Source organism: Oncorhynchus nerka, linkage group LG4, assembly GCF_034236695.1.
Source record: "Oncorhynchus nerka isolate Pitt River linkage group LG4, Oner_Uvic_2.0, whole genome shotgun sequence".
NCBI lineage: Eukaryota > Metazoa > Chordata > Actinopteri > Salmoniformes > Salmonidae > Oncorhynchus > Oncorhynchus nerka.
In genome coordinates this window covers 60,695,542-60,708,899 of record NC_088399.1, presented here as the reverse complement: position 1 = coordinate 60,708,899, position 13,358 = coordinate 60,695,542, and the positions used below count along the sequence as shown (strand labels likewise).

Genomic DNA, 13,358 nt, shown 5'->3' with positions numbered 1-13,358 from the left:
TGACCCATCCACTTAGCTAGATGTGGCTGGGGGTTATAGCATTTCTTTCACATGACCCATCAATTTAGACAAGTGTGTCTGGGTTAGCGTCATCAAATAATTATGAAATATTTATCTGGACACTTTCTATTTTTGATATTGCTACTATGCAAATAACCCCTTCACTGTACCGTTTACACCTTCTGTATCCTGTGAAAAATACACTTAGATTTTATTTGATATAGTGTGCGTTTACCAGAGACTCCCCCAAAGTCAGATTAGGATATAGGCCAAGGACTAGATAGTGTATTTTTACCTGGAGTTTTCCTTATTGTAGGCTACTACTTTCACCACTTTAGTATTGAAATATTTGGTTGTTTACTACACTACCTTACTCACTATGTGAATCCTTAATGAAATGGGTGGGGCTGAGGCTTAAGAGGGTGTGAACGATGTTAAATAGGTGTAGACAAAGAAGAGCTCTTCACAGTAGATGCACCAAAACATTCAAGGTCCATTTTCTCAAAAGTCAGTTTACAGTCAGTTGATCAAATTTCAAAGCAGAATTACTTTTCCATTGTTCCTCAAATGCAGTGTATGATATACCATTGTGTAGCTCTGAGTCTCTACTTTTATCCAATGTAAAAAAAAAACAAGACCGAATCAAGGGGGTCAGTCACATGTGAACATTTTGTTTCTATGATCTGTGGTTTAAAAGATAAGGGCCTAAAAAAATGCTTCTCCGATTTCCAGATACTGCAATGAGATTCTAGCCAGAGGGAGGGTGTTTTCTTGTTCCCCATGTAACAGATGTGAAACAGCTAGCTTAGTTAGCGGTGGTACGCGCTAAATAGCGTTTCAATCGGTGACGTCACTTGCTCTGAGACCTTGAAGTAGTAGTTCCCCTTGCTCTTGCAAGGGCTTTTTTATGTTTTAACATTTTATGTCATTGGTTTCAACTTTTGAACTTTATATTTATTTTCTACAAATCATAGAAATACAATGTTTTCACATATGAAGACGCTTATTGTGCAGGAGATAATGAAAATTAGGTTGAAAAGCAGTGGAATTGCCCTTTAATCCCAACAGGAAGCCTGTCTAACCTAGCCTTTTATAATCTGAGAGTGGATGATTTATACTCTCGTTTTAAACATGCAGGCTCAGCATTCAACTTACTTTACCCGTCTACTGATTTTGTCCTTATGATGGAGGTAGTCTGAGACATAATATCCACAGGCAAGTGTTGATAAACCAACTTTCAGCAAACTGGTATTTTGTATGATTATTTTTAGTTTGTGTTTCCCATTTTGTATTGTCAATATTGATGCAATTCGCATGTGACAAACATAATATGTAAACTATGGCCAAGCTTAATTAATGAAAAAAGATCAATATTCATTCATCGCCAGCACCACCCAAACATACAGTATGTGAAAATGGCACGTGTCTATGTTTTGTAGTAAAACATATAGAAGATGTGTTTCCATTGACATCCTACACATAATTGGTTAAAAATCACATGATGCACACCGATGTCAATGGAATCGTCTCTTTTTTTTTATACAAAACATACAAAACGTGCCATTTTCACATATGTTGATGTTGGGGTGGGTGCTAGAGTTGATGAATATGAAGATTTAAAAAATGTCCTTTAACCGAACCACAGACGGAAAGGTAGACAATGTTCGGTTACAATGCTGTTTACACATTTTGCATAATTTGCTATGACTCAGGAAATTGAAAAAACAAGTAACCTAACCTACCGGTCGTAAAAAGTCATACAAACAATTATTTCGTGTGGCTATTATATCTCCACTTCCTACTGTCAAAAGTGCCAATAGCACAGACAACCGGTAAAGTAAGCATAAATATGATTTTATTCAACATTCTGGTTTGAAGAGACAGTTGCGTCTTTTTTAGGGCAACTTCTTACAGACAGAATAATATCAATATGATGATTAGGGAAGTCCGATCCCAGTGCAGATGTAAGCAAGCTTAGAGTCAGAATCTATTCTGGCTATGAAAGTGTCTGAGGGCAACAATGTTTCCTATTAAGTCTGGTTAACGAAGTAAATGCTGGGACGTAGCCTAGTGCTGGAATGCATGTCTCGTTGACACTAGCCTAACCCTTTCTGACATTTAAGCAATGCTTTTTGTTGCGTTTCAGACTTTTTGACAAACAGTGGGCAATTTGTAATATGCTCATTCATACAAACTAGACGTTGCTGCAAGACTACAACTGTCCAGGTTTAACGGTTTCCGTTCAATGTCAAAGTGATAAAGGGACGCATTTTGTAACAATACGATTGTAGGACTAGGCTATACATTCGCAACAAGATACGTTTGTGTGAATCCTTGTCGAAGTCGGTAAACTTAACACCTCGCTTTTACTTTTTACTTACATATCACGCCATTTTTTAAATATTTTGTCCACAACTGTCACTTAGCTACCGAAAAGAGACGCGTAAAACTGCCAGCTGTGTGAAACACAACGAAGGCGGCTTTAACACCAAATTGATTTGGAGCAGTTTTTTCCGAACTCTGACGCGTTTTCCCCCTTTTAAAATGTTGGAGAAAAAAAGCTACGGAAATTATTTACTTAATATAGACCTATTTGTACAAATATACGTTTTGTCGACATCTCTGAACTTCCGCATCACCGTGCGTGCACCTGCAACCAGACTAGCGATTCGGCTTGGCTGGAGTGTTGGACGTTCATGCATCCACCTGCTACGAGCAGTCCGGGGTAAAAACACACACAAAAACGTATAAAATAGCTTCCACATACCTTCTTCAGTGTGACAGCCCTTGTTTCCATTCAGCAATAATATCCAAAGTACCGACATTTGCGTTTTAAAAAGCTCCATGTTTGAATGTCCAGCCTCGCGAAGCTCTTGTCATCTCTCTCTGGGCTTGCGCGTAACACACACACAGCAGAGCGAAGCTAGAGCCGTCCGGGCTAGTGCGAGCTTCACTCACTACGCGGTTTATTCGCTATCTCGGGGGAGGGTGTTGTGCATCAGATTGACATCATGCAAGTGCAATGATGGAAGATTTCGAAACGAGGGTACATGAAGGTCGCCTATCAAAGCGCTCGGGAAATGAATCGCAACGCCAGGTGTTTTCGCTATTCGAATCATCACCGCTTTGTGATTTAAAAAAAATATATATATTATATATCACCTCGCCTTTAATCGAACTAAAGTAACGGCAGCATTGACTTGGTGGGTGGAAGCCTCCGATTTACATGTGTGATAGGTGTATTTAAGAATATTTATTCAAGAATATCTTTATTTTAATGATTGGATTATGTGCATTTAGATTAAATGAAGATTAATTATGTCTAGAGAATGGAGGGAAGGAAGCGATGTTAATGCGACATTAAATGTCTAGAAATGTTGACTAATTGAATTAATGAATCAATTGAATCATTGTTCAACACTATTAGCTGATATTGCTCATTTTTAATTGTCCAATTCTGAAAAAGCAAATGACAGTATTTAGGACAGTCCTTTATTATTCACTAATATGTCGAGATACTGTATTATAGTAGCCTATAGGCTGCATTAACAAATAGGCTAACATTCTGATTAATTGCACCATAAGCCTACACTGCTGTTTACTGCATCCTATATATATATATATATATATGTATATATATATATATATGTATATATGTATATATATATATATATATATATATATATATATGTATATATATATATATATATATGTGTGTGTACTGTAATTTTGGAGTAATGATTGACAAAGGGAGAGACCAAAAGAAATTCGATACAGTTTCAACGTTTCCCATCCTGTACAAAGAAAAACTGATGCTGCAAATAATTTCAACCTATTGTAATTGACATGTGTGGGCCAAATTGATCATGTTATCTTTTCAGCCGAGGAGGCAAAACAGTTTATTGGTCTTAGTCAACAGTAAAAATGTAGCAGACTGATCAAACTGCTGAGGTGAATCGGGTAGTATCTTACAATTTAAAATCCATAAAGCTGCATGACAACTAAAGGCAGATCTATGATGTGGATTTCTAAACCTTTTCATTTTTTTGGTGTAATCCTCTGCAGTGTTATTGGAGAGCAAACCCCCGCCAGGCGCCAGTTCAATAGTATTGGTTACAAAGAGTTTTTTTATTTTTTACCTGGTAACACAAAAAGACACAGAACAACTAGCCGAGTATCATGCTTGGTAGAAAGGAAAGCCTTTCATCCAAGCTTTTAAAGTACACAGACAAAAAATACTCCGATTTGGATCTGAGACAGTTTTGTGATTTAGCATGTTATTTTGTCATAGTTATTTAATGCCTGCACAATTACAACGCTTGGTCTGTGTCAAAATGCTTGTATTAATAAGCATATAAATGACTTAAAAAGTGAAAATGTAACAGTGTGGACTGATAAGGGATTTGCAATGCATAGGCTGCCATAACAAACATAAATCTACAGAATTGCATGGGAAAAGTTTTTTTTCTTTCTATTTGGCACGACTTTGATATAATAACAGCTTCTGCTATTTATGTAGCCACTTTTCTAACTAATGACCTAATGAAACAGAAAGTCATCACACCTAATTTTCCCCCTAAGCATGGCCTGCCAGACATAAAACTGCACTGTAATAAATGTAATAAGTCCACCACACACCCACATCCTTTCCCCATATCACACACACATGCGTGCACTCACACCAACCCTCCTCCACACACACCCTTCTCAGCACAAAGATTATCACCCACAGACAGATCCCCTCAGCAGGAGGGCAAGCCAGACCTCCAGACCTGATGAACTTGTCCAGTATGGTCATAAATCATCCAGCACAGACACCAACCCCAAACCACACTTCCACCACTGAAACGCAACCAGCAAATCCCCTCTATTCACTTGCAATGTCTCAAGGCATATAACATGAACATCAACAGACACACACTCAAACAGAGGTAGAGTGAGAGCCTAACTAGATGTCAGTCCCCCCCATCCCCATCCTTGGCTCAAAGACTCATTACCATGCAATAATTTCATGCTGGGCTACCTCAGAACATTTTCTATTCCCTTTGCTCTTTATATTTAAAAAAACAGAGTCAACAGAGAGGCAGTCACTTGACCTTTTTTGTTCCCTGGTTATTTTCCCAGTCATCCAAGCGGAAAAGGAAAGCGAGGATAAAAAAGATGGTTTAAGATGCTGTTAAGAGGGGGAGAGGTTTTAATTTGACACGGGAAAACCTGCTTTGTAATGTTCCGGTAATCTCTTGACAACCTCTGGGGGGCTGAGTGAACATGAACATGGCGCAGGGGAGGCTGAGTGAGGAGGGCTATGAGTCCATGTTGTATTGTTATTCCCAAACCTCAGCCCTGGAAATTGTGTCAGTTGAGAGGTGTCAATATGGCTCGCTAAAAGACACTGCCTGCACACCGAGCGACTGGCGACAATAAATACAGACAAGTCGTTTAAACGGACACTGATGAGCTGCCGCCGCCATCGTCTAATACTTTAGTCTGACTGGTGTTTAGAGACTGGCCATTCCCCTGTGTGTCACGACTTCCGCCAAAGTCGGCTCCTCTCCTTGACTGGGCGGCGTTTGGCGGTCGACGTCACTGGCTTTCTAGCTATCTCCGCTCCATTTTTCATGTATCCATTTGTTTTGTCTTGTTCCCTGCACACCTGGTTTTCATTCCCCAATCAATCCATATTCCCCTGTTCCCCATCATGTCTTTGTGTAAGATTGTTTGTGTTACGTGTATTTTGGAATTGTGGATATTGTTACACGCATTACTTTTTGTCTATGTTCCGTGTTTGGGCACGGAACATAACATTACATAACATTTATGTTACTTTGTGCTGTCAATGTGGACCGGAATAAAAAGTGCGCCTGTTCACTACACTCTGCTGTCCTGCACATGACTTCGCCTCCAATACACGCTCCTAACACTGTGTGATGATAAACCAATGACCATTAATCTTAGAGCCAGTTTCTAATGGAATCAGATGGTAGGTAATGGTTTCGCTGGCCAGATTTGTTTTTATAGCCATCATTGTTATTACTAGACTACTACAGTATGTTATGATGTATTGCAATATTTACTATTCATTTCTTACTTCGTGCAAATTAGCCAATAATCCTTGTGAAACAAATCATCAGCACAGTAATAGGCCTAGTACATTCTACGCTAGCCAAGTTTGAAGAACAGCTCATGCTGGTCCAGGGGAGCATCATGGGAGATGGGACAACCCATGGGAGGGTGACACTCATTGGCTAATGAGTACTTCCTGTTCTAATTAGCAGCGGGCTCCACAGCTGAAATGTCCCTCAAGGTCGTTGTTCCTGTTGGTGGCACATCGGGGGATTCGGGACACAGTTAGTTTTGTACTGTGGGTTGTCTACTTTTCCACACCAGTAACACAATTAGGCTTGACATATTTGTCACACATTTCTAATAATGCATTCCAGCTCTGTTGTAACTTTAGTAGCGGTCCTCTGGCCAAAGGTTGGTCTTTAATCTGATCAGCACGGGAGGATATAGGTCAGAGACAAGAAGACCACAGAGCCCTTAAAGAAGAAGAAGAAGAAGGGATGGAGTTACCGAAGTAGTATCCATGTATCCAATGCCGAAGTAGTATCCATGTGGCAGTTTGCAGATAAGAGCCATGACTAAGTAATCAGGAAGAGTGGTGTGATCTGCACGGACACATTCTGAGATTCTCCGTCCGACCAGACCTCATTTCTGAGCATGCCGAGTCCGGGGGAAATGAAATCCTCTCCAATATCCCGTAACCATGGGGTCTTATCCCCCCCACCCCCAATTTCCATAAATATCAATAAAGTTAGCAATGTCTGTTTATAAATAATGCTCTACAGACAGGCAAGGCAGTTAGTCTCGGGACTATGTGAAATGTCTGTTTATAAATCATGCTCTACAGACAGGCAAGGCAGTTAGTCTCGGGACTATGTGAAATGTCTGTTTATAAATAATGCTCTACAGACAGGCAAGGCAGTTAGTCTCGGGACTATGTGAAATGTTTGTTTATAAATCATGCTCTACAGACAGGCAAGGCAGTTAGTCTCGGGACTATGTGAAATGTCTGTTTATAAATAATGCTCTACAGACAGCCAAGGCAGTTAGTCTCGGGACTATGTGAAATGTCTGTTTATAAATAATGCTCTACAGACAGGCAAGGCAGTTAGTCTCGGGACTATGTGAAATGTCTGTTTTCCTGACTGGCCCTTTTTTATTTACATGTGGGTGTATATCTGGGGACGTATATCTGGGGACGTTTATCGTCGCGATGACTCTCCGTGCATGTTATGGAAGATTAGGGCCTGCCGCTGTTTCCAATTTTTGGAACTGACTTCAGAGGGGCAGGGGGATGGAAAAAACGGTGCCCCTCTTTCTTCCTCCTTATTAGATTTCACTGGTTATCAATGACAGAGGTCTGACATTTCCACTGTGTCCGAAATTAAAGCATCTCTCTCTCCTCTCTCAGTCCATTCAGACGTCGACCGCTATAACATGATGAAAGATTTGCAGATTGGGTTTCAGTTGATGTTATGGTGTTGATGTTTATACTTTTCCAAAAAGGAATTTACTGCGCAATCATTATTGCAAAAAATAAAAACATGTGTAGAGGTGTCTGAATAGGAAAATAAAGTGTGAACTTTAACATTGAAGAGCAGGTCAACTTTGTTGGTACTGTTATAGTATGTGGCCTGCAGTATGTAACATACTAACCGCTAGTTTTCTTCTTAATGATGCTGAGCCTTGCAGAGTTGCAGACACCACATTTTAGAGGAACGTGCCATTTGTTTCCAGGGCAGGGATTGGAAGGGAGAAAGAAGGGCAAGAAAAATCAATTGCAGGGAATATAAGAGAAAGAAAGGGAGGGAGAGCGAGAGATTGAAAAATGTGTTGATTTGTCATCATGGGCTGGATGTCGCTGGACACGCCAATGAGAATTTATCATGAAAGACACATTTCCTTGGTCGCAGAAGTATGCGTGTGTGTGGACTGAACTTGAGATAATGTTCTAGACTTGGTAACATTCTAGACTTGGTCATACATGATTACCTCCAAGGCCTCGTTGACCAATGACAGTAATTACATTATAGATCATTTAACCCATACCTTTCTGATAGCAAAACAACAGAAACATCACTCCTATGAGTGTCTTCATTATACCCTACTACCTCAAAGCATACAGTACAGCATACAGTACCTACAGTCAGGTCCAAAATATTGGCACCCTTGATGAAGATGAGTGTACTGTCACTCATGGAGACACTACGTCACCTCAAAATCTACAGGGACAGCTAGAATGTTCAAGCCCCCTTGGGTGCTGCCATAGATTTATATTAGAAGTGCCCATCCAAGAAGGCTCAAGGTCATTGGCTACAGATAAAATGTCAAATCAAGTTATATCTACCGAAGCTTTGGTCTGAATACATATGTAAATCTGCTATTTCATTATTATATTTATTTATTTTTTGGCAAAAATGTCTAAATCTTTTAGCTTTGCCATTATGGGGTACTGTGAGTAGATTAATGAGCACAGTACCAGTCAAAAGTTTGGGCACACCTACTCATCAAGGGTTTTTCTTTATTTGTACTATTTTCTACATTGTAAAAAAATAGTGAAGATATCATAACTATGAAATAACAAATGGAATCAAGTAGTAACCAAAAATGTGTTAAACAATTCAAAATATATTTTAGGTTCTTCAAGGTATCCACCCTTTGCCTTGTTGACAGCTTGGCATTCTCTCAATCAGCTTTACCTGGAATGCTGAGCACTTGTTGGCTGCTTTTCCTCCACTCTGCAGTCCAACTCATCCCAAACCATCTCAATTGGGTTGAGGTCAGGTGATTGTGGAGGCCAGGGCATCTCATACAGCACTCCATCACTCTCCTTCTTGGTCAAATAGCCCTTACACAGAATGGAGGTGTGTTGGTTCATTGTCCTGTTGAAAAACAAATGATAGTACCACTAAGCGCAAACCAGATAGGATGGTGTCACGTTCTGACCTTTATTTAGTTTGTTTTGTCATTATTTAGTATGGTCAGGGCGTGAGCAGTCTATGTTTGTTTTTCTATGATTTGGGTATTTCTATGTTTCGGCCTAGTATGGTTCTCAATCAGAGGCAGGTGTCATTAGTTGTCTCTGATTGAGAATCATACTTAGGTAGCCTGGGTTTCACTGTGTGTTTGTGGGTGATTGTTCCTGTCTCTGTGTTTTGCACCAGATAGGGCTGTTTTGGGTTTTCACGTTTCTTGTTTTTGTTAGTTTGTTCATGTGAAGTGATTGATTTATTGGAAAAACAGAATGAATCGTGGTAAACAGCAGCTGCCACAGCTGCAGCAAAAGCAGCAGCAGGAGAAGGAACAGCAACAGCGAGGTCAGGATTTCGGGACATGGGAGCAGAATCTGACTCCGGTCGACCCAGGGAGAGTGCCTCCTGGGTGGAGCAGTTGGAAGAAATGCCGGTAGTTACGAGACAGATGGCGCCTGGTGGTTCCTGTGGCAGCCCCACGCACCAGCAATGCTGTGGTGGCCATGCTGGTTAAGTGAGCTGTTCTTGTCCCGAGCCCCTGCCCCTCTGGAGCCCCTGCCCCTCTGTCCCGAGCCCCTGCCCCTCTGTCCCGATAAGCCCCTGCCCCTCTGTCCCGAGCTTCCTGCCCCTCTGTCCCGAGCTTCCGCCCCTCTGGACTGTCCCGAGCTTCCGCCCCTCTGTCCCGATCTGTGAGCTTCCGCCCCTCTGTCCCGAAAATCCCGAGCTTCCGCCCCTCTGTCCGCCCCCTCTGTCCCATCTCTGTCCAGTGGGGTCATATCAGCCACGGAGGCCCTAAGACAATGGTGAAGTGGGGTTGTCATAACACAACCGATTGGCTCAAACACATTAAGGAAAGAAATTCCACAAATTAACTAAAGGCACACCTGTTAATTGGAATGCATTCCAGGTGACTACCTCATGAAGCTGGTTGAGAGAATGCCAAGAGTGTGCAAAGCTGTCATCAAGGCAAAGGGTGGCTACTTTGAAGAATCTACATGATTCCATATGTGTTATTTCAACGTTTTGATGTCTCCACTATTATTCTACAACATAAAAACATAGTAAAAATAAAGAAACCCTGGATTGAGTAGGTGTGTTCCAAATTTTGACTGGTACTGTATATAATTGATTTTAGAATATGATTGTAACGTAACAAAGTGTGGAAAAAGTCAAGGGATCTGAATACTTTCCGAAAACACTGTATATGCCCCGTTTATTCATCCTACGGTTCTAACTTGGTGTGCAGGTAGAATACTGTAAGAAAGGCCCATGTTCTAAATTCTGTCGCTGTACATTTTCAAAACTGCTGAACAAATATTTATATTGATTATGTTTTAGCTCGCTCAATGTCTTAATCGCAATAACGGATTGCCTCTTATTCGCTCATCATTCACTTATGCCATAGTTTGTACATCTCAATTGTCAGTAGAAACCACATTTGTTTAATAACCTCTTGAAGCAAGGGGACAGTATTTTGATGTTTGGATAAAAAACATTCCCAAAGTAAACTGCCTATTTCTCAGGCCCAGAAGTTAGAATATGCATATAATTGGCAGATTAGGATACAAAACACAAGTTTCCACAACTGTCAAGATATTGTCTGTGAGTATAAAATAACTGATATTACAGGTGAAAACCTGAGGAAAATCCAACCAGGAAGTGCTGTTTTTCTGAAACTACTCTGTTCCATTGCAAGCCTATCCTCCATTTAAAGGGATATCAACCAGATTCCTTTCCATGGCTTCCACAGGGTGTGAACAGTCTTTAAGGCATAGTTTCAGGCTTTTATTCTAAAAAATGAGCGAGAATGATCACATCGCGTCAGTGGATAGCCAGATGTCCTTAGATTTGTTCATGCGCGCGCCACTGGAGCGAGACCTTTTCTTTCTCTCTTGTATTGAAAAGTTTACCGTCCGGTTGAAATATTATTGATTATTTATTGTAAAAACAACCTGAGGATTGATTATAAAAAACGTTTGACATGTTTCTACGAACTTTACGGATACTATTTGGAATTTGTCTGCCCGTTGTGACCTGCACGAACCTGTGGATTACTAAACAAAACGTACCAACCAAATTGAGGTTTTTGGATATAAAGAGAATCTTTGTGGAACAAAACAAACATTTATTGTGTAACTGGGAGTCTTGTGAGTGCAAACATACGAAGATCATCAAAGGTAAGCGATTAATTTTATTGCTTTTCTGACTTTCGTGACCAATCTACTTGGCTGCTAGCTGTTTGTAATGTTTTGTCTGCTGAAAGCTGTCCTCATATAATCGCATGGTTTGCTTTCACCATAAAGCTTTTTTTTAAAATCTGACACGCCAGGTGGATTAACAACAAGGTAAGCTGTGTTTTGGTATATTGCACTTGTGATTTCATGAAAATTAAATCTTTTTAGTAATTTAATTTTAATTTTGCGTTCTGCAATTCACCGGATGTTGACGAAAATGATCCCGCTAAAGGAATCGGTGCGCCAAGAGCATGTCAGACATATCATCTATGTTTTTTTTTTAAAGGCAGTAAATGAGGCTGAATGAACTGTTTTGCTGCCAGACAAGGCTCCGCTGATTTCCAGGTGTAGCGGTGGTAAGGATTCACTCCATGGGGCTGAAAAGAAAACTCTGCTGTTGGGACAGCTTTATGTAGGCCCTAGCAGTTTGTGGGCACTGTTTGTCACCATTATAGTGCAATTAATGTATTGTTTGGTGTTGTGTATGGCTTTGCTGGCATGCATCTGTTGTGGAAATTCTTACACAGGGACACTCAAAGTCAATCTTTCAATGAATCATTGTTTATTTGTCAGCACACTGGGGAGGTTCCAACCAACTCAATGCACCATAGTACACATCAGGAGCACTGATTGGGCAGCACCAGTAGTTGTCCTATATACTGCTATACACAGACAAGTTATATTTGCATGATTTAGCATAATTAATTAATCATTACCGTTTTGTTTCATCGATGTGACCGACCAATACTGGTTCATAACATGTGACAGACCAATACCTCACGAGGCTTCTTCTCTCTAAACTGAGATGTCTTTCGTTCATAAACACAAGGTTTGGGCGTACTGCCAAGTTGCAGCTACTGACAGTGAGGATTCGTTCAGTCAGAAATTGGTTTAAACAACAGCACATGAATAGAACAAAGAAATTAGTTATAGGAAAAGCACAAACATTAAAATTCTCATTACATTCCATCCTCCTATCACTTGTGATAATAATCATTACATTTTAATGTAAGAATTTAGATTTTAGCTTCTATATCAAAATATTATATACTCCTATTAAAGTAAGGGAAATCAACACAAAAAACCCCCAGACACTTCATAATTTCAAACCCTTCATTCTGGGTTATACAATCCAATTAGTATGGTAATACTATAATCATAATAACGGTTATACTCAGGGTCTGAAATTAACACCTGCCAAGCGCCAAATACGGGTAGATTTTCCGTTTGGCCATACTGGCAGGTGAATGTTTGTACCAAGATAATAATGTAATAAAATATCTGGCATGATGGCTCAGAGGAAATGACTCATGTTTGCCAGCCAAAGATCGTCTCTAGTGCTCCTAGTTTCGCGGCACTGTTTACCGTACAGGACATCAGCTACTCGACACTTGCCACAGGTCTGCTGCTAGCTACCGTTCATTAAATAGCTTTTATGTGGTGACATTTACCTGGAGTAAGCCAACCTTTGAAACGAAAACCCACCGATTGAAAAGGATGACAAATCACATAAAAAATTAAGTTTCAAGAGGCTGGCTACAGCACGAGGCTGAGGCCGTGGTGATGAGCTGTTCTGTGTGTCGCCAGTATGCTAAAGATAAAAGCAGAAACAACTAATTTGTCATCAGAAATAAAAACGATGAAGCTGGAGAACATTCGTGACCATGAACACAGCAAGGGTCCCATTGCCTGCATGTCTGTGTCCCGAGCTCAATTGGAGCCTCTCTCTCTTTGACACCCTCTGTGACGGTGCTAATGGCAATGTCAGAGCAGACCAGCACGAAGATGAAGATATTGTTTAGGACTGTACATGCCACTGGCAAGAAGGCGAGACCACTTTCTGACTTCGAGTGTATGTGAGAGTAAGTGAAAATGTTGTCACTCTTGTAGCGAGACTAGTACTTTTGTAGCTTGTTTTTTCAAGTGTATTTAGCAGACGTGGTCCGGTATTGTAGGATATTTCTTAGCTTTTGATAAGCTTTGGCTCTCCTCAAAAGAGTGTATAAATACCATTACAATTATAGGCCTACTGAGGCTGACATGGATATCCATGCTTCCTATGGCTCTGTAACATTCTATTTTAATGTTT

At 40.4% G+C, this 13,358-nt stretch overlaps 1 protein-coding gene across 1 annotated transcript in view; it reads right to left on the bottom strand.

Annotated features, from left to right (window-relative positions):
• LOC115128306 (ephrin type-A receptor 7-like) overlaps nucleotides 1-3,018 on the bottom strand; it is a 213,325-nt gene extending 210,307 nt beyond the window's left edge. The window contains exon 1 of the mRNA XM_029658034.2: nucleotides 2,768-3,018. Coding sequence (XP_029513894.1) covers nucleotides 2,768-2,846 — 79 coding nt within the window. The 5' untranslated portion in view covers nucleotides 2,847-3,018. The remainder of the gene's footprint in view (nucleotides 1-2,767) is intronic.
• Nucleotides 3,019-13,358: the final 10,340 nt, after the last annotated feature.